Raw genomic sequence first — 21266 nt, forward strand, 5'->3', positions numbered from 1 at the left:
ACATCTGCCAGTGGATTCCTCAACTTGTGAATAGATTCCCACAGCAGTCCCACTCCCGGAGGAGGGTGTCCACCTTCCTATACCAAAAAATCCTGCAAAACAGAGCGCGCAAAATGGCCCTCCCTCCTCATCTCAGAGTCTAAACAATAATACTTTGCGAAAGTATGGAGGGAGGCCCAAGTCGCAGCTTTACAAATGTCTGCCACAGGAACACCCCTGGCCAAAGCAGATGTAGACGATTTAGCTCTAGTTGAATAAGCCCTAATACCCTCAGGAGGAACCTTACCAGCCAGGGTATAGCAGATCTTGATGGCAAGGATGATCCATCTCAATAAAGTGCCCTTGTGCACAGCTCTTCCTTTAGAATGACCAAAATAACCCACGAAGAGCTGATCGTCCAGACGAAAGTCTTTCGTTCTATCCAAGTAAAACCTCACAGCTCTCTTTGGGTCCAGGCGATGAAGTCTTTCCTCTTCTTTGGAGGGATGAGGAGGTGGATAAAAAACAGGGAGAGATAGACTGCCCCAAATGAAACGGAGTAACTACTTTAGGCAAGAAAGCAGCCCTGGTCCTGAGAACCATCCTTTAAGCATGTAATGTTAAAAAAGGGGGTTTAGAACTAAGAGCTTGAAGCTCACTCACCCTCCTTGCCGAGGTTATGGCTACAAGAAAGACCGTCTTAAAGGACAACAGCCTCAAAGGACAACTATGAAGAGGCTCAAACGGAGACCCCATCAGAAAAGTTAAGACAAGATTAAGGTCCCACTGTGGCATTACAAAAGGAGTAGGTGGAAACCTGTTTGTAAGGCCTTTGATAAACCTTAGTACAATAGGAGGTTTAAATAATGACCGTTGATCAGGAAGACAGAAAAGCCGATAAGGCCGATAGATAGCCCTTGACCGTGGCCACAGCACAGCCCTGCTGAGCCAAGGAAAGAGCAAACTGAAGCACATCAGAAAGGTGGGCTTTTAAAGGGTCAATGGATCTCTCTCCACACCACTTAAACTTAGACCACCTATATGAATAAACGGACTTGGTGGAGTGTCACCTGGCCAATAAAATTACATCCACCACATCAGGCGGGAGAGAGAAAGAACTCCGGTTGCCCCGTTCAATCTCCAGGCATGAAGGTGTAAGCTCTGGAGGTGGGGGTGTAGAATCTGCCCCTCCGACTGCGAGAGGAGGTCTGCCCTCAGAGGGAGATGGAGCAGAGGGCACGAGGAGAGGTGGAGAAGATCTGTATACCACACCCTTCTTGGGCAATCCGGGGCGACCAATATAACTTGGGCCCGGTCTTGGCGAATCTTCCTCAGAACCCGAGGAATCAAGGGTATGGGAGGAAACGCATAAAGGAGTTGTGAGCCCCAACTCAACTGAAACGCGTCCCCCAACGCTCCCTGCATCGGATACTGGAGACTGCAAAATGACGGGCAGTGCGCGTTCTCGCAGGTGGCGAAAAGGTCCACACGAGGAGTCCCCCACGTCCGAAAGACATGACGAACCACCTCTGGATGGAGCCTCCACTCGTGGTCGGCGGAGAACTGCCGACTGAGACTGTCCGCAAGTACGTTCAGCACCCCAGCCAGATGATTTGCCATTAGACAAATCTGATGGTCCTGAGCCCAGGACCATAGACGCAGAGCCTCTCTGCAGAGACAATGCGACCCCACTCCTCCCTGCTTGTTGACATACCACATCGCGGTAGTGTTGTCCGTCAGGACTTAAACAGATAGACCGCGAAGGGAAGGGAGGAGGGCCTTGAGTGCCAAACAAATCGCCCGCAATTCCAGAAGGTTGATGTGAAGCAACCTTTCCTCTGGAGACCAAAGACCCTTGATCTCCAGATCCCCCAGATGAGCACCCCACCCTAGGGAGGAGGCATCCGTTATCACCGTGGCCACCGATTAAGGCAGATGGAAGGGCTTCCCTTGAGACAGATTGCCCGCCACGCTCCACCAAGATAGATCCGCTGCAGCTTCTCTGGAGATCCTGATCGACTCCCTGAGATCCCCGTTGTGCTGATACCACTGCCTGCGGAGGCACCACTGGAGCGCCCTCATGTGCCAGCGCGCATGGTTGACCAACAGAATGCAGGAAGCGAACAGACCGAGCAGACGAAGGACCTTCAGAACTGGAACAACCGCTCCATTCTGGAATAAAGGGATCAACTACTGAATGTCGAGAATTCTTTGAGGAGGAGGAGGAAATGCTTGACACACAGTGGTGTCCAGTACCGCCCCTATGAACAGGTTGCGTTGAGAGGGCACCAGGTGAGATTTGGGCACATTGATCAAAAAAACCCAAGTCGAATAACAGCTGAGATGTTACCTGCAGATGATGTTGCACCATCTCTGGGGACTCTGCCTTCAGAAGCCAGTCGTCCAGGTAGGGGAAAACCGGAATCCCCGACCTCCTGAGACGAGCAGCCACCACTGCCATCACCTTCGTGAAGACTCGAGGTGCGGTAGTAAGACCAAACGGGAGGACCGCAAACTGGTAATGTTGCGACCCAACCGTAAAACGGAGATACTTCCTGTGCGACTTCAGGATTGGGACATGGAAGTACGCGTCCTGCAAGTCGAGCGACACCATCCAGTCTCCTTGCTGCAACGCTTTAAGAACCTGCGCAAGGGTCAGCATCTTGAATTTCTCCTGTTTCAGGTAAAAGTTCAAGACTCTGAGGTCCAGGATCAGACGCAATCTGCCGTCCTTCTTGGGAATCAGGAAATACCGGGAGGAGCATCCCTGACCCCTTTCCTGCTGTGGAACCACCTCTATCGCACCCTTTTGAAGCAAAGCTAGAACCTCCTTCTGCAAAAGAAGCAGATGGTCTTCCGAGCAGTAACCCTGGCAAGGAGGGTAAGGGGGAGGAAACTCCCGAAAGGGAAGGGCGTACCCAGTCTCCACGAGGTTTAAAACCCAAAGGTCGGTTGTAACAGATTTCTAACCTCGCAGAAAGTGGGACACCCGACCCCCCCACAGGTCTCACATGATCTAGGATGGGGGATCCAGGGCTGCTTCCCTGAAGCTTCATTGGGAGCAGAGGAGGCAGAAGATGAAGATGGGTTGCGGCCAGAACCTCTCCGTCCTCTTTGTCTTACTCTATACGACCTATAGAGGGGATTCTGCTGCTGCTGTTGCTGCTGAGGGTGCCGGAAGGAGCGAAAAGAAGATTTGCCAAAGCCTCTGAATTTCCTAAGCCCAAATCCTTTAGCAGGAGTCTGCAAAACTAAAGATTTCGCCGTCACCCTGCTCTCTTCAAATCTTTGCAAGGCGGAATCAGCCTTTTCGCCAAAAAGTTTTTGTCCGTCAAAAGGCAAATCTACCAAGGTGGCCTGAACATCCGTAGAAAAGCCAGAAGAACAAAGCCACGCTTGCCTCCTAGTGGCTATCGACGATCCCATTATCCTTGCCACAGAATCAGCCGTATGAATGCCCGACTGAATTACCTGCCTTGCAGCAGCCGGAGTGTCAGTGACCACCTCCATAAAAGACGCCTTATCCCCTTCTGGCAACTTAGGGGCTAATGATTTCATAGAGTCCATCAGAGCATGAACGTAGCGCCCTAGTAAGCAGGTGGCAATAGTGGATTTAAGCGCCATGCTCCCTGAAGAAAAGGTCTTTTTAGCTGCCTGATCAGCCTTTTTAGACTCCCTGTCCGCAGGAGTCTGACGGAAGGCTCCTGAAGCATGCTTCGAGCATGAAGCCTGCACCACCAGGCTTTCTGGAGAAGGGTGGGCAGATAGAAAACTTGGATCCCCAGGAGCCACACTATATCTCCTTGCCACCTGTCTGGAGACTGCCGGCGAAGAGAGTGGCTTACGCCAGACATCCATAACTGGCTCCAAGATAGCCTCATTGAAAGGCAACAAGGGTTCACAAGTCGAAGCTGGCAAATGTAGTACCTTAGTCAGAAGGTTTGGTTTATACTCAGCAGAGGGCAACTGCAAGTCCAGCAATTCTGCGGCCTTCTTTATTACTAAATGATAAGGAGCCAGTTCCTGCGGTGGAGAGGATCTAGTAGAAAAATGCTCCCACTCCGGAGTTGTATCAAGACCACTAGGCCTCTTGAATCTCTTCAAAGTCGTCGGAAGATGTATCCACCTCACCTTCTTCCACCTCCTCCCTATAACGCTCCTCTTCCAAGACTCTGAGCCTCTCTCCTTGAGCGGATCCGAGGAACCGGCGCCGCCGTACGCGGAGTCGGTGCAACCGAACGTGGAGTCGGCGGTGTCGGAGTCGGCGGCGCCAGACGCGGAGTCGAGGGAGTCGGCAACGGCGTCGAGGAGGGCTCCGAAGAAGGCCGATCCAATCGAAGTCGAGATGGATCCCCAGACGGCGCCGGAAACTGCCACGAAGGAGCCATCGGCAAAAAGGGCATAAATGGGGTATGAGCATAATGCTGCGGCACTCCCAAGGTGTATGCCATAGGACCCACGGGACCAGAAGGTGCGCCGGATGGGAAGGCAGCCCGTTGAAAAATCCCATACATAGCATTTAGAAAATGCGTTGAATCCACACCCGGAGTCGGGAACTGTGGATAAGGGATTGATCCCGAATCCGGCTGAGGAGTACCTGGAACCGGAGCCGAAAAGTCCTCGACAGAAGCCACAGGATCAGCCGGCTCTGGAGAAGGCTCCTTTTCCTGTTCTTTCTTGACCTCAGAAGCAGAAGACTCCACTGGCGCCGGTGACTGCGCCGGAGACCGCTTCGGCGAAGATGATCTCTCTGGTTACTTCCTAGGAAATGGAGAAGGAGACACATCCTTACTTCGACGTTGAGGCGAAGTCGATCTCGAAGCCTTGCTCTCCAAAGACCGGCGCCGAGAGCTATGCTTCCTTTTCTTGTGGTGTTTCTTCGACTTCGAAGAATGCGAAGTCGACGACTCCGGCCTCGATCTCTCCTTCTTCCTACCTCTCTTCTCCTTCTTTGCTTTGGCCATGAAGAACTTCGCCTCTCTCTCCTTCAAGGCCTTGGGGTTCATCCTTCTGCAGCTGGAACAGTCATCCACGTCGTGGTCAGAAGAAAGGCACCACAAACAATCTTCATGGGGGGGTCTGTCATCGACATGTGGCCCCCACATTCCCTACAAGGTTTGAAACCTGACTTCCTAGTCGAAGACATGGTGAATTCACCAACAGTAACCCACTACAAGGCTACAAAGTAGCAGGAGAGTGCTGGAAAACCGTTGCGCGGCGACGGCGCGGAAAAAAGGGAACTGACATCATCACGCAGTCGTGGCTCTCTTATGGCTCCGGTGACATCATACGGAGTCGCGAGCGGAGCCGATGCATTATGATGTCAACGTCGGCGTAGAGAGCTGGGGAAAAAAAGTTCAGTGGAATGCTGGCGCAGGGGATATTCACAAGGTGAAGAATTCACTGGCAGATGTATCCATCAGAATGGAATGTTTATCGTGGTAACATATGTGAACCCCCATATATACCCCCCCAGATGAACCACTGACACCCTGAACTGTGTAGCCAACCACCACCCTTTACTACCCCACTCTTACTGTACGAAGTGACCACCTACTTGAATTGTCAATAACAAGATTTATTTTTAAAAAATATTACGTTTCCGAAGAACAACAAAGAATTTGTATGTTCAGGTTAAGCATCTGTATATTTTATCTTAAGTTTGTAGGTATAGTACTTTGTACAGTCGTTTGATAGTTTTGATTTATATTTATGTGTTGGTAATATTTTCTCCTTTGTAAAGGTTATTGCAAGTGAGGACATATGTTACATTGTAACCATTATAAGACTGGCTTATGTATTAATGTAAGTGGAGCCAGTGTTCTGCAAAGGAACGTGGAATGCAGAACACTGGTGATGTTGTGTTTCAAGGAAGAAGTGGAGTTGGAGCTGAGCACGGAGGTCAACTTGCTCAGGGGAGTCGTGGAATAAAGCATACATTTAATAACACACAAACAGGATCCAATTATGTGTGTACACTACAGATATGGCATGTGATTCCAGCAGTTATGAAAGGGTATGGAAGAACTATCTTGAAAGACAAAAACATCTGTCTAGTCTGATGATTACCCTGGAAAAGATGCGTGGATGCTAGGCTGGAGAGGCCAGCAAGCTTGAGGAAGCGGTCTCAGTGAGTCAGTTTTCTTTTGTGGCTGTTACAGCACTTTAAGAAACTGAGGGTGCGATAAGGCCAACAAAATAAAATCACTGGCAGCTCTGTGTGGGAAGGGAGAAGAGCATGCCACTGATCCAATCGCGATTAGTCAACCACCACAGCACATCTTTTGCTGTCCCTTCCGAAATCTGGACTGGGTCAGCGAGATTTACCTGATACTGTGCCCACTGGGACTTCATGTATGACTGCAGAGCCTGCATGTGCCACTTGGCGTGTTTCACCAGCAGGATGCCTGAGCCATCAGACCCAGCAGCCTCACAGTCGCATTGAGATCCAAGACTGAGGCTGAAACATTGGAATTGTGTAGTCCAAAAGGCATGGAACTGCACCGCATTGAGATTTGCTCTGATAAAAGGGAGCGTATGAGATGGAGACAGTTGTGACTTTGGTATGTTGATAGTGAACCACACTGGAGTCCGAAAGAGTACAGCGAACCGAAAAAGCTCCTAGCGCACCATGAACCGCAGGTAACGCCTGTTGGCCTGCAGGATGGGAATGGGGAAATACACGTCCTGGAGGTCCAAATAGCTGGGCCAGGGTGAGCATTTTGAACCCCTCCTTTCGAAAGGAAGGTGTTGTGGGGGACCAATCTAGGACAGGCAAGAGGCCTCCTTCCTTTTCTGAACCAGAAAGTAGTGGGAATAGCAACCATGACCTAATTCTATTGCAGGTAAGAGCTTTCACTTCCTGCTGGAGAAAGAAGAAGTGGTCCTCCATCCTCTGATCTGAAACAGGTGGGAGGGTGGAGTGTCCAAAATGGAAGGGCATTACCTAGCAGGATGATTTGGAGCACCCACTTATCCGATGCTGGGGGAGGTGGTGCTGATCCTGCCACCAACAGCATCCGTTTGCTGCATAGATAGCATGCTAAAGGAGCTTGGAGGCCATGGCAAACAGAGGGGCGGGTGTTAGACAGTACGCTGGCTTCGGGTCACACATGATCTGTAGTAGTTGTGTCATGGCCACAAAAGGGCGGATATGCCAGGTGACCTTGGGGATATGGTTGGTATTGAGTGCACAGCTGGTAGCCCCTACTGGAGTCATGTAAGGGAGACAGGAGGAGAGGGGTTTGCGCAACACCATGGAGGATCCCAAAGACCTGACAGTGACCTGATACTCCTTAAAGTGCTCAAGTGCTAAATCGCCCTTGTCGCTGCAAAGGCAAGAGCTATCGAAGGGCATGTCCATCAGAGATTATTGGATCTCCTCCGAAATGCCAGATGTCCTCAGTCAGGCATGGCAGCCACGTACCACCGTGGAGGCAATAGCCCTGCCCAGCAAGTTGCTAGTAACCAGCCCACACTGTTTAGTTAACTCTCCTGCGTCCTTGCCATTAAGGATGGCCTGGTTCAGTATGACTTTGGAGTCCTCCAAGACTAAGGGCAGCACTTGCGCAACCATATCTCAGAAGGTGTGGGTGCAGCAGCACAAGAGGCATGTGGTATTCACTGGCCGCAATGCAAGACTCTTGGATTCCCTATCCAAAGGAGTAACAGGGTATGCACATGGGATAGGTTTTGAGACCTGCCCCACAGACTCTTGATATTGGGTGAGGGATGAGAAAAGCCAGGTAACCAGGGGCAGGGAGGGGGTGATGGGCAATCATCTTGTGGACTGGAACGGTGCATTGGAACACCTGTGCAGGGCTTGGCCCAAGACCCCAGGAGAATGTCCTTGAGGGCTTTGTTAAAGGGAAGCAGTGTCTCTGCAGCTGTCATGACGTTAGTCTTTGCCTGGACAGAAGGGAGCTGCAGGTCGAGGACCTCTGCTGTCCTCCTCACTACCACGGCAAAGGGAGCACCATCTTCCGAAGCTGGTCCCGTGGATGAGACCATGTAGGAGGCTGGCTAAGTATATGTTGGCACACATACTTAAGTAAAGGGGCTTGTCCAGACAACCCTTAAGGTGATTTTAGTGGTCTTAGACAACCTTAGAAAGCTCTCTAAGTGGTAGCTGTGGAGAGCAGCCTTCAATCTTATCCAGACAGAGTGTTAAGCTGCTTGTTTTACCAGATCTAATCATGTAGTGTAGGTTAAATGAAAAAGAACCAAACAGTGAAGTTATAAAAATATGTCTATTTACTATACAACACTCACTAACACATTGGTTTATCTCCCACCCAGAGATATCAACACAAATACACACAATACTTCAATTGTAAACAGGTAAATAAGAACATTACACAGTGGTCTCTAGGGGAAGACCAAACCATATAATAAGAAAGTGGAATGCGAACTGCGAACACAAGTCTGGACTTAGACCAAGAGACTCCGAGGAGCTGGAGGCACAAGGAACTACCAAGGAAAATACCCAGGAACCCAACAGAGGCTGTGTGTGGAGTGAAAACACAGCTGCTTATCCAACAGAAGTCAACTGGGAAGTCGCGGTTGCAGTTTTCAAGAAGAAGGACCCTTCCAAGTGGAGAAATCCCGTGGAAGACAGAAGGTTGGATATCCTAGGAACCAGGATACCTACACTACGGAAGCCGGTGCATAGGTGCAAATTGACGTTGGAAACCGAAATAGACCACAATGCAGGACTTCAGTAAAGATGCCTCTAGCAAAGACTGTGCAAGGTTCCTGCAAAGTATATTAAGGGCTGATCATCCACTCTGTCCTGTCACCACAGTAGGACTAAGCACACCCAGAGTCCAGTCTATTTAAAGGCTCCTCTCCCTTGGAAAGGTGAGAAGGAAGAAAGGAGGATGGAAGAGTTACAGACTGGACAATTTGGAAAGCACTTGCACATCTGGGCAGAAAGGATGGTCAATTACCGAGAACCAGCTTGTCTGGCTAGAAAACAGTATATAGCTAGACTGACAGAGCCTGTACTTCACTGACTCTTTGGGCAGAAGCGATTACCACTAGAAAATCAGTTTTAAACATAAGATGGTGGTCTGAGCAACTGAGAAAGGACAACAATAAATGTAAATCACACTGCAGAATAAAAGGTGTGGGAGAAAATATGGGCAACAACGTTTTCAAAATAGATAATAAAGCTTACAAAATAAGGACAATAAAGTTGCCAAGATTGCACCACAAGTTGTGATCAGAATAAAGAAGGTTGGTCAGGAAGAAAGAGAAAGGCAGCAAAAGCAACTAAATGACCCTCCACAGCTGTGCCCGTCAAGTCTTGTTGAGCAAGGAAAAGCCCAAAGTGCAAAATGTCAAAAAGGCAAACCTCAGAGTATTAAACACACAGACGTGCCCCAAATCTGGACCAATGGCCTGCATAGAGTAATTTCATTGCAGAGTTTCATGCAGCCAATATGACATCCGTAACCTCTGACAGTAGACAAAAGGCCTATAACTGACACAGCTCAATTGCTATATATTGAGTGAAAGGGGTTGAGGAGTGGTGTGTAAAAACACATCTATTACCCGTAGAAGAGAAAGTGGCGGCCAACTGCTGAGTTCTAAAAGATCTATATACTAAATCCCCCGTGCCTCATCTGGGATGATAAGAATCAGTCATGCCCGATCCTCCGGCACTTCCCTAGGGGTGCCCTCAGTAAATCATTTGTAGCGAGGTGCACAGCAGAGAGTGGGAGCAAATGTGGATCAGGGTTGTGGGAAAATGGTCTACAAAAGGACATCCTAACTGGAAGATCATCATGTTTGCCACTTCTAGCTAAAGCTCCCCGATCACGTACTTCTTGTGACTGGTGACTTAAGGCATCCACCTTCACATTCAGAGTGCTCACCAGAGGGACACCAAAAGGAAAATGTCTGTTGGCAGAGACCACTGCCACCAAAGCAAGAACTTCCAACTAATGATCCAAGAACCTACACCACAGTCTGATGATGTAATGGACTTTGGTAGACTTTTCCAAAAGGATGCGATAGTCATGCACCCAGATAGAGGGAACACAGGACTTCAGAAGAAGGTGGACTTGCCTGCAATTCTAGCACACTGATATGCATTTGTTGGACAGATCTGGACCAAAGACTGGGATCATTATTTGTCCTAAATGAAAGTCCTTTCTCAATGAGGAGGCGTCCATAACAACAGTAGCCTGCGACTTCCGCGAACAGCGGGGAAGGTGGATGTCACATTGAGAACTGGCTGATGGAAAAGCTGGAGAGGCTAGAGTCAGTAACCTGACTGTATCATGGCTTTTTTTTATCCATGCTGGAATCGGACCTATGACCAAACAGACTCCTGCCTCCAAAGGGCATGCCCATTAAGGCTGAATGGATTCTCTTTGGTAGCCTTCTGAACTCATCCAGGCGTGCCTGTGGAGTGCAACCGCCATAGCCATTTTGTCAGTAGAATCCAGGTCATACTTTATAATTTTTTTAAAGCATTCAAGGTGCTGCTTAGCAAATCAGAAACACCTTTTATTATGGAAGGTGTTTTACAGCCATTCTTGCCAATTTCCACAAGGCATAAACATACCCATCTGAGAAGGCACATGTTGGCAGTGCACAGGGTAAACTGCCTGAAGTGAAAATATTTCATCCATGTCGTTTGGAGTCATGTCATTTCGATTCAAAGTCCAAAGTAGTGAAGGAAAGCTTTGGGGTTCAACTTTACTGATGACCCCTCAACCACAAATGTCTCTAGAGAGGGATGTGTTGACATAACTTGAGATCAGAAGGTGAGAACCTGTGACAACCTGCAAGTTATCGGCTAAATACCGAGCCTGAGAATGGGTACTCCCAGGCAGCCATTACCAGCTGAAGTAATGCTTCATTAATTGGCAAGAGTGGTTACAGGGCTGCTTTAGAAGGGTGCAAGATTTCCGACAATGATTTTGGATAAGGCTGTCCAGCTGCTATAGGGCATTCAAGTGCCTTGCATACTACTGATGTGAACAGAGTTTCTTAGACAGAGGGTCAGTAGAGCATGGAATATAACTTTCAGGTGACGTATCAATACAACTACCATCCTGGAGGTCCAGGCAGAAGGCAACATTTGTGTGATAAGGAGGAAGAACTGATCGGCCTCCAAACCATCATCTTTCGAATACCCATAATCCAGGTTAGGAAAGTCTTGTGTCAGAATCTGACCTAAATAACTTTTGTTGTTGTTGTTTTTTGCAGCGTTTTATATAGCGCAAACTTGACCCGAATCCAATCAGGTATCAGAGCGCTTTACATAGCACCAGTTTCGTTACACGAGGACACACATTCATTTTTTGTTAGGCACGGGGAGATTAAGTGATTTGCCCAGAATCACAGGAAGTTCAGCGTCATTACTGAGACTCGAACCCAGTTCCCCAGGTCCGAGGTCGAGAGCCCTAGCTGTTAGGCCAACTCCTCTCCCAACTCTTGCAACAGTTAACATTTTTGGGCTCCAGAGAAAGGCACTACCAGGAGCCGGTCCTCTAAATTAATCAGTCCAATAATTTAGTGGACAAAGGCTTCTAGTGGTGTGGCACACAGTCTTGTTTAGTTTAGGTTGAAGCAGCCAGAATTGCCTAATACGTAGGACAAGGCACACCTTTGAGTAATGACCCACAAGGTTGCCGGGCGGTCTTGAAGATATCCAGCATGGCCTGTCAAAAAACCTAGACCTGGAAAGGACTTGCAGATGGAGTTGGAATTCGAATTTAAGAGTTTTATGAGAATTGTAATCAGCTCTGAAGAGGAAGAGACAGGTGCCACCACATCTCTGAAATGTCCTAGGAGCAAAACAAATTCCTTAAAGAATAAGAGGACTCTTGTCTATGGGAATTTTGTGTTTCTTACAGGAGTATCCCTAGGAAGATTGCTACCTGTCAGGGGCATGTTTAGGTGTGCCCTTACTGGTTTGATCCAAGGACAATCTGGACTCACGCTCTGTGAATGAACTCAGTGGAATGGAGGTACCAGAGTTGCAGGTAGAAAGGCTATGGTTGGCCCTGAAACACAACAGGCGGATGTTTTGACAAAGCATGTTCTTTCAACATCTTAAACAGGTTGTGAACCTTAAGATGGGATATTGGACTTGTTCGCTGTTGAAACTGTTGAAACTGAAGAGCTCCAGACCGGTGTTGGTAAGGCACATAAATAGAACATGATGCCAACAGAGAAGCAGATGGTGTTTTATGTAGGTTGGTGTTGTCACATCCAGTAGACAAAGCAGCATGTATAATTATATTGGTAAATCCAAGCGCTGATGGATAGAGATGGCTAGGGAAAACGTTTTAGGGTTGCAGTCTGAAGATATTTATAGGGTGATTAATCTGTGGGAAGAGGTAGCCTTCAGATATCCACCTTATCTAGCTAAGCAGCTCACCGTCTATACTGGCCTATGGGGGCTTGGGATTTTAAACACACCACATCCTTAGCAATCTTGAACTGGTGCTTCAACAAATATTTGAAACTCTTGTCCTCACCTTTTAAGAAGTCAAACTGTCCTCTTTCAAAAAACTACTAAAAACTCATCTCTTTTGTAGGCATTGTGACAAAACTTGTGATTCTGCTGCACTACCTATGACCCAATTCTTTTTCACATCTTTTAGTTGCACAAAAAAAAAACCATTCGATATATACATGTTCTAGTTAGTTCATCTGTACCATAAAACTGATGCTTAAATAAATAAATTAGAGAAACATTATGCAATCTTTAGAGACACATACTCTTGATGTTGTGTATTGCCACATAATCTGTAGCACTACTTTAAGGGTAATGGCATATCAATTTCAAAGCCAAATTTCCCAGAGGGACCCACCCTCAGAAGATTTGGGTCTCAAACATTAATTTCAAAGCCAATTTCAAAGATCTTTTGCATTCTGATCAAGTAGTACAATCATGCTTCTTGTCCAGTATCTGTCACTGCACAGAAATGAAAAATTGGTACTAAGGATGAAAAACATCCAAAGTGGAAAAAAACATTTTTAAAAGCAGAAATAAGAAAAATATCCTGTCTCATGGAAGTAAGCGTGTTGACATTTCAAACAATGAAAGGAAAAAAGGAACTTACAAGTTTTCAGTTAAACATTTGTTCTTGGATCATTCACTAATATTTCAACCAAATGCTAAAATTGAGAGCACAAGGGCTTCAATATTCAAGTACGTACCATGCTTATCCTGCCCAAACAATATTTAGAAATAGCCTGGAACCAAGGCACCTGATGTTTACACTTACTGCAGACACAAGTTTTCTGCAGAGAACGCATTTACCATATTATAATGGTTACTGTCTTAGATGGAGTTTAGATGGTTTATGTATTATTTTCCAACTGACTTATCCCTCAAAATGTACAACCTGGGAGTAGGCGTTAGATCTATATATTACTCCCCCTAGTTCAGATGTAATTTCTAATTTTAATTTTATGATATATCGGATGATATATCGCATGAGTTTCAAGTGCTGCACCCACCTGGAACATTTCTTTATTTTCTTCTGCTATAAAATATGGTTGACAGAGGTGCGGTTAAACCATCAGGGCTTTTATAAAGAGGATTAAAAAACACGCATACCTGGAGGATTTCGACAAATAAAGCAGGTGTACTTCTCTGGCACATTATCTTCCAGTAATCCCATACAGACTCCCATATGGGGTCTAAAGCCTTTACATTTAAACCTGCCACGTTCCAGGTGAGAAATTTGCAATATGATGAATCTGCAATAGAAGGGGTAAGCGCACCCCGGCGATCACCCTCCGCTGGGTCTGTATCAGGAGTATAAGAAAGGTTTAGTTTGATCGAGTCCTCCATAGTAACAGCCTTACTTGGTTGGGTAGGAATAATCTGGAAACTCCGGCCAAATTCCGAGCTCTGTGTTTGTCAGTCAACCCAATCTGTGGTTGACAGACATTCAAAACGATTGGCTATTGGAAAGTGCAAGGGGTTATCTAGACCATTTGTGAACTGTTGGTAATGATAGGGTTGGCTGTAATGTGAACCAACAAGAGGGCCGCCTTGACGCGGTCTACCTCTTCTACTCCTTACCTGGTTCCATCCCGCATTCCACCCCTCCTCCCACGCATGGGGTTGTATCTCCCAGGGGGGATTGGATCTTTGTCTAAATTTACTATCATGGGGTCCTTTTAACCAACTCCATCGATTGTCAGCTTGATTTTGTGGGAGATAGAAATAGGACAGAGGTCTAGCAACCACCGTACTCGTCTGGAATCTAGGGGATCCACTACTACAAATGAACTCTACAACCTCAGTATTCTCGAAAGTGACCACTACACAGTCCCCTTGTAGGTTTTTTCTGTTGCCTCCCACCCACGGAGCTCTCTCAATCATTAAAATGTTGCACGGTATGTTTGGCGGGAGAGGATAATTTTTAGATAGCCAATAACATACTTTATTTTTAAGAGCCTGATACGATTCAACTTCTGGCGAGGAGATTTCAGTGACGCCAGTGAGAATAATCACGTAAGGGCAGGCATCAGGGGGAAGATGGATGTTTCTACGGGCCATGCCCTTGGCTCTGTCAGGTGCATCAAAATTTAGAGGCTGTGATAAGCGATCACTTAATGTAGCCTGAGCGGTTGAATTGCTCTTGGTTGTTGTCAGAGATTGATCTGTTTTCTGAGTTTGGTCAATTCTAGGGGCTTTTATAGTAATGCCATCCTGGTTTATAGCGTTACTGGAAATCTTGGGGGTCATTTTTGTAGTCTCCAGCGATTTGTTAACAACCACCGAAGGCTTATTGACCTTTTTAGCTGGAATAGTAACCTGGGCAGTTCTATTATTCAAGGTGAAACTAGGGGCACTTATGTCCTTATGTATGTTTTTTAGGACGGTTTCCAAACAGCGTAATCTAGCCTCTAAGGGTTCCAGCAGTACTTTTAACATATTAAAAATAGTGGTATTACTCATACTTGAACCATGGCCCTCCTGTAATGGAGATTTTACTGAGTTGCCCGCATCCCCGGTCAACTCCAGGATTTCCTCCAGGCTATGATCGATAATAGTATCGTCAGGGAGGCTCAGGGGTAAGCCACTCTTAATAACATGTGATCCCTCTGTGGAACTGGGTAAAGCTACTGGCAATTTATCCATGTTAGGGGGGTTCGGGGGAATTCGAACCTTCTTTCCTTTATGAATAGATGGTTTATTGGTTTTTCGAATTTGCTTAGGAATAGCCCCTTCTGTCCGCCCCCTTTCTTGAGTAACGGATATATTGTTAGAGGTATTTGACTCACTTTGTTGCACTCCACATTCTGATAGGAAAAGAAGGTTAGGAGAAGCCTCCAGATCCTGTAAGGTGTTTAAAGCGTCAAGATCCCCAGTCTCTCCAGTGCTATGTACTAGGACCTGTATATCTGTCCGAGCATCAGTGTTGGGTGTCTGTGCCTGTGCTATAAGGCCCAGGGAGGATCGTTTGGCCATGGCCAGGTCTTGGGACACTCTCCTATCCATTAATGTTATACCCTCGTCAATTAGCGCATGAGTACGGGTGATAAAATCATCCAAAGTTCCGGTAAGTTTTTTAGCTCCTACAGCGGCCATACTTCTGGTTTCGCGACAGTTCATGGCCTATAATCCTATCAGTAGAAGCGCAGGGGAGATATGTATCACCGACTAGGGTTTATGGCCCAGTCCAGCCTCCTCTGGCCTCTGAGGGCCACAGAGGGCCCGCCCTTTGCCCGGGCTTCGCTCGGCGTCCCGCTCGCGTCCCGCTATGCGGAGAAGCGCTGTTCTTAAAGGTGACGTTGCGGCCGGGGGCGTGTCTTGCTGGGGCGCGGCCGTGCACACCTGTGCAGCGCAGGGACTCCTGGTCTAGAGAGTCCCTGCAGCACGCGCCCTCTGGTACCTCCCGCAGTTATTCCGTCCTCGTTACAGGCGCTCTCCGGCACCCCTGCAGCCTCGACCCCACGCCAAATGCCGCGCAGCGGCACCCGCGAAGCGGGTGCTGCAAGATGTTGAATGGCGATAAGGCGGTCAATCCCTCCAGGGACACGGGGAGGCCACAGGCGGATCTGCGTTCTCCCAGCTCACCCAGTCGGCAAGTGGCGGCGTCCAGGTAAGGTTTTCTGTGATTAAGGGTCCCACAGCACTTGGGGAGTGTTCACAATTTAAAGTTTGGTCGGCCGGGGGCGTGTCTTGCTGGGGGCGCGGCCGTGCACACCTGTGCAGCGCAGGGACTCCTGGTCTAGAGAGTCCCTGCAGCACGCGCCCTCTGGTACCTCCCGCAGTTATTCCGTCCTCGTTACAGGCGCTCTCCGGCACCCCTGCAGCCTCCACCCCACGCCAAATGCCGCGCAGCGGCACCCGCGAAGCGGGTGCTGCAAGATGTTGAATGGCGATAAGGCGGTCAATCCCTCCAGGGACACGGGGAGGCCACAGGCGGATCTGCGTTCTCCCAGCTCACCCAGTCGGCAAGTGGCGGCGTCCAGGTAAGGTTTTCTGTGATTACGGCGTTAGATCTATATATTACTCCCCCTAGTTCAGATGTAATTTCTAATTTTAATTTTATGATATATCGGATGATATATCGCATGACTTTCAAGTGCTGCACCCACCTGGAACATTTCTTTATTTTCTTCTGCTATAAAATATGGTTGACAGAGGTGCGGTTAAACCATCAGGGCTTTTATAAAGAGGATTAAAAAACACGCATACCTGGAGGATTTCGACAAATAAAGCAGGTGTACTTCTCTGGCACATTATCTTCCAGTAATCCCATACAGACTCCATGTTGCCAACACAGACACTCTTCACACTATGAAGGAGAATGCAGGTAAACAAAATAACAGAGTTACTTCAATAAAAGCACATCCTCTGATTTGATTTACTTTGATAGCCCTAACATTAAAAGTAAGAAACATCTTTATCCAGCATTTTAAAATACATGTACCTACACAAAATTCCACATGTGCATAGTAACCAATATCCCAAACACTAAAATGAAGCATTACTAACATATTTAATATTCCTTCTGGAAAGTGTCTGAATTAGTACTTGGCGTACAATCTACAGAGAAAGCAATTTAACACACAATTGCAGACCATATATGGGCAACTTGGAAATCAAAAAGACAATATTGTATTGTATAGGATATTGTATAGTCATGGATAACTGTATAATCATCTGGAAGACATTATGCTAAAGTAAGGTATTTTAGGGAAAATGTATCTTTTTTTACACAACAGTGACTGTTCATTAATTCTTGTTTGTATGTTGGAAATAATTGCATATGTTTATGAGTTAAAAATGCTATAACTAATTTTAGTCAAATAAAATGGAAATGTAGTAACACATTAAGGGCTATGAATTTTTCACCACACAATATTTGCAGCTCAAGTCAAAGATTTATAAGTACTTTCACATTGTGCATGGACCATAATCTGGAATCTTTCAATATACTACGATTGTACTTAATTCCTAACTCTGGCAGGCAGTCATTTGAATCAGTATTCCGATCTCCCCTGTTTGTCCATAGTGACAGCCAAACAGAGAATGCAAAATCACTAACAACACTAACTCAATCAATCAATATCACTTTATTTCGCCAGTCAATAGAAAACGGCAAAAAAAAATATTCTACTAAGAATAAAATCATGTTATGCATTAAAACAATGCTAAAAACAGGGTACAATAAAAACCTATAATACAGTTAAAACACGGTACAAAGAGCAAAAAATTACAGTTTTTATGTTACGGATAGTGCTTTCGTCTCTTTATGGCACATTGAAAAAACAGAGGCAAACAGTAACCGGATCAGACAGTTGTTTTAGAAGGTATAGGGCAGGCCAACATTGCCTCAGCTCATATGTATGCAAGATTAAGCGCAAACACCTCTTCCTCTCCTCACTATAATATTTGCAAAAAAATAACAAATGAAGACCACATATCGTTGATACAGAGTCACATGGGCAACTGTGTTAACACAAATCTATGGTGAGTGTTCAGGTTCTAGGTGGTATTGTCTCACCCTTAGTTTTGAACGATTGGCTTCCCATCTCCTTTCTATCTGTTTTCAGTTAGACGTTTTTTCAGTTCTAGCCTAGAGATGGTAGTACAGGTAATTGGGTCATCAAATAACTTAGGCAAACCAATAGCGTACAGACTGTTTCTGGCAAATTACAACCATTTTATTCTACGAGTCCCCTCCAGTTTTAGCCAATCGGATAGAATTTCATGCGTTAGCTTCAATGTTTCCCTCTTCCATACTGAGTGCCACAGGACAGGGGGGGGGGGGGGGGGCAGCATGAAGGTCAGTGATAAAAAGGATATCCAATTCAGCATGACAATTGTAGGAGGAGAAGACTATCAGACGTTTCCAGAATTTGTTCTCAATTGATTGTAGACTAGATACAATTGTGACGCCCCACACTGCTGCTCGGTATGCTGCCACAGACATTGTTTTTGCTTCATATATCTTTTTTGATAGTTTCTATCGGTTTGGACCCCAATTTATTAAAGAAGCTAAAGATTGGCCCTATGCTTCTTTCCATCATAAGGCCTCTATTAACCACCATGCTGTGCCATGTATTTTTTTTTTTTTTAACAAAAAGTACCCCCAAGTTGCCGAATGATTCAACTACTTCCAGTTTCCTCCCTTCTATATTCCAACTGGTGGATTTCTCAATCTTGCTCCTGCCACAAGCACAAATGATTTAGTTACATTTACTTTCAGGTCTAGATTATTCATAAATCTTGCATAGGTGTCTATAAGTGTCTGCAGCCCATTGCCGGTCCGAGCCAGCAATACTGCATCATCTGCGCAAAGGAGGAGGAGCACAGGAGCAGAGTTGATAGTGGGAACGTCACGTGGGAACGTCACTGGCGGACCCAACCAGTGCGGCTTCCACACCATTCGTATAGAGGGAGAATAAAAAGAGCGTGAGTACGCACCCCTGCCGGACGCCATGAGCGAGTGGGAAGTGTTTAGAGCACTCCCCCTCTCTCCCCATACGCACGCAGGCCAACTCTTCCATTATAGACTAGAGCTTTGTAAGGGCCACTTGGTCAAAAGCAGGAGACAGGTCGATAAAGGCCATATAGAGGTGGCCTTCTTTTGCTGCTGTATATTAGGCAATCAGTAGGTTTAAACTGAGGCACTGATCCACTGTTCCTTTATTCTTTCTGAAACCATACTGAGTTCGAATTAATATCTTATTTTCCTCAGCTCAATCCTCTAACCTATTTAACAAAAGACAGCCCATTAATTTTGCTGTATAATCTAACAGCGATCTTGGGTGATCATTTTTCACTAATGCATTGTCCCCCTTTTTGTAGATTGGTATGATCACGGACTTTTTCCAGGCATGGGGTGGATGCGTTTGAGATACAGCATTAAAAACATTAGTGAGTTGCGGGGCCCAAAGCTCCAGATTCGTTAAAAAAAAAAAAATTGAATGGAATTAGCACTAGCTAAAGCTAGAGGCCCACACTCCTGGTCAAAATTTAAAAGGGTATGGTCTAGCCTTCATTGGGATTAATAATTTACAGTTTTTTCGGATCTTTTTGCATTAGCCTTATTTTGATTTACTTCTTAAAAAATGTGGTATTGGTTCTCTTGATGTTGTCTCTTCGCGGCTCATATGTGGTAATTGTATTAAGCCCCAACTGATGCTATTTCTTTATTATTCATGTGATTTGTATGCTCTACTTTTTATTTGTTATCGGTGTTTTTTTGTGCATTTTTTATATGCAATGTACTATATTTGTGGCTAAGTAACAGAATAAAAATAATGAAAAAAAAAAAAAAAAAATCTGCTACATTGATCCAGTAATATTTTCATTTTGTCTGAGTAAAGGATAGTTGGGCACCCTCTGGGCGAGTCAAACACTGTGGTATCGCTGCAGAGCCCTCTCCTTCTATGCCAAATACACCAGTGAAGTAGCTCACCCAGTCATCCTCCATCACATCACAAGAGGTATTTGTCTCGTCTTTAAGGAATGGAGCGTTAATTATGAGCCAGATTTCCCTACTATTTTTTAGGGTAGCTGTTTTTGTTAGTTTATCCCATGCCTCTTCTTTTAAAGCCCTTAATCTATTCTCTCTTTCTGCTTTATAAATGAAGCGTAGCGATTTTACCAGCGGGATATCTCTTGGTTTTGTTCGGAAGGCGATACCGAGATTTTTGAATGCTTTGGTACAGCGATCATTGAACCAGCATACTGGTCCCCTGGTCTTTCTTTTAGAGGGCCGTACAAGGTTTGCATTAATTTCAACTAAAATCTGCTCAAAGGCTGCGGGAGTGTCATCTGGTTGTGAGAGTGGGTCCAGACAAATTGAGATTTCATGGAACATGGTTGGGACAATACTGTGGGTAAATTTTGATGCATCTAACTTTTCCCACTTCAAGATTATGCAGTTTTTCCTTGCAATTGATGGCTAAAGGACACGTTCGTCCGATATAGTATGCTTCGGACGCCAAAGTATTTGACAAATAATTGCTGCGTGGTCACTAAATGGATGGATTATTGTCTCGCTAGAAGAGGCCTGTGATCTCATAAGTTCGGATGCCAAGATAAAGTCAATCGTTGACTTGTAAGATCGACCCAAAAAATTTACAATCTAATTGACCTGTACTAGGATCTAGTGAGTTAATTGTCCCCAAACTATAGATCACCAATTGTCTTTATAGTGCAGGCAGTGCCGTAGCCATTATGGATAAAGTGACAAATTGGCTCCCCTGAGTCATCCATCATGCCACAGACAGACAGGAAGCTCTATCCTATTACAAGCATGGGTGTTAAAATCTCCCATCCATAAAATATCTAAAGCAACATGATGTTTTTGTTTTTTTTAATAAACTTTTTAATGTTTTCCAACACACAACATGGTATCAGCACATGACCTTTGACATGACCTATAGAGATCACATTGAGTAGTACACCACCCCATTCAACAGTTCCACTTGGTATCCACATTGAAAAAATATCAATAGCTTGTACGCATCCCATGAAAAATGTCCAGCTCCAATAAGTCTTAAACATGGCGCAACCCTGCGAGATAGAGAGCCTGATACTGAAAAAATGCAGGGACCGGGGGGCCATTATAATAAGTGTGCGGAGGAGAAGCCTCCACCTTTGCCATCAGTCGGGCATCTGTTCAGTTCGTTCCCTATGCAGCTCCACCGTTGGGGAGATACAGATGTCCCCCCTGTATTTATTCCACTTTCCCCATTTATCGTTCCATTTCTTGTGGCAGCCACGGCATTTAAAGATCGATTTCTAGCCAATCATTGCTATGTCCATATCCCGTGCCCAGGTA

General features: G+C 46.0%; 1 protein-coding gene across 3 annotated transcripts in view; it reads right to left on the reverse strand.

Moving 5' to 3' along the window:
* The window catches only part of PHF20 (PHD finger protein 20), a 1063788-nt gene that overhangs the window by 92056 nt on the left and 950466 nt on the right, over window positions 1–21266 (reverse strand). For all 3 annotated transcript variants that reach the window (XM_085619024.1, XM_085619022.1, XM_085619023.1), the window contains one exon: window positions 16664–16763. In XM_085619024.1, coding sequence (XP_085475150.1) covers window positions 16664–16763 — 100 coding nt within the window. The remainder of the gene's footprint in view (window positions 1–16663; window positions 16764–21266) is intronic.

Source organism: Triturus cristatus, chromosome 7, assembly GCF_964204655.1.
Source record: "Triturus cristatus chromosome 7, aTriCri1.1, whole genome shotgun sequence".
Lineage (NCBI taxonomy): Eukaryota > Metazoa > Chordata > Amphibia > Caudata > Salamandridae > Triturus > Triturus cristatus.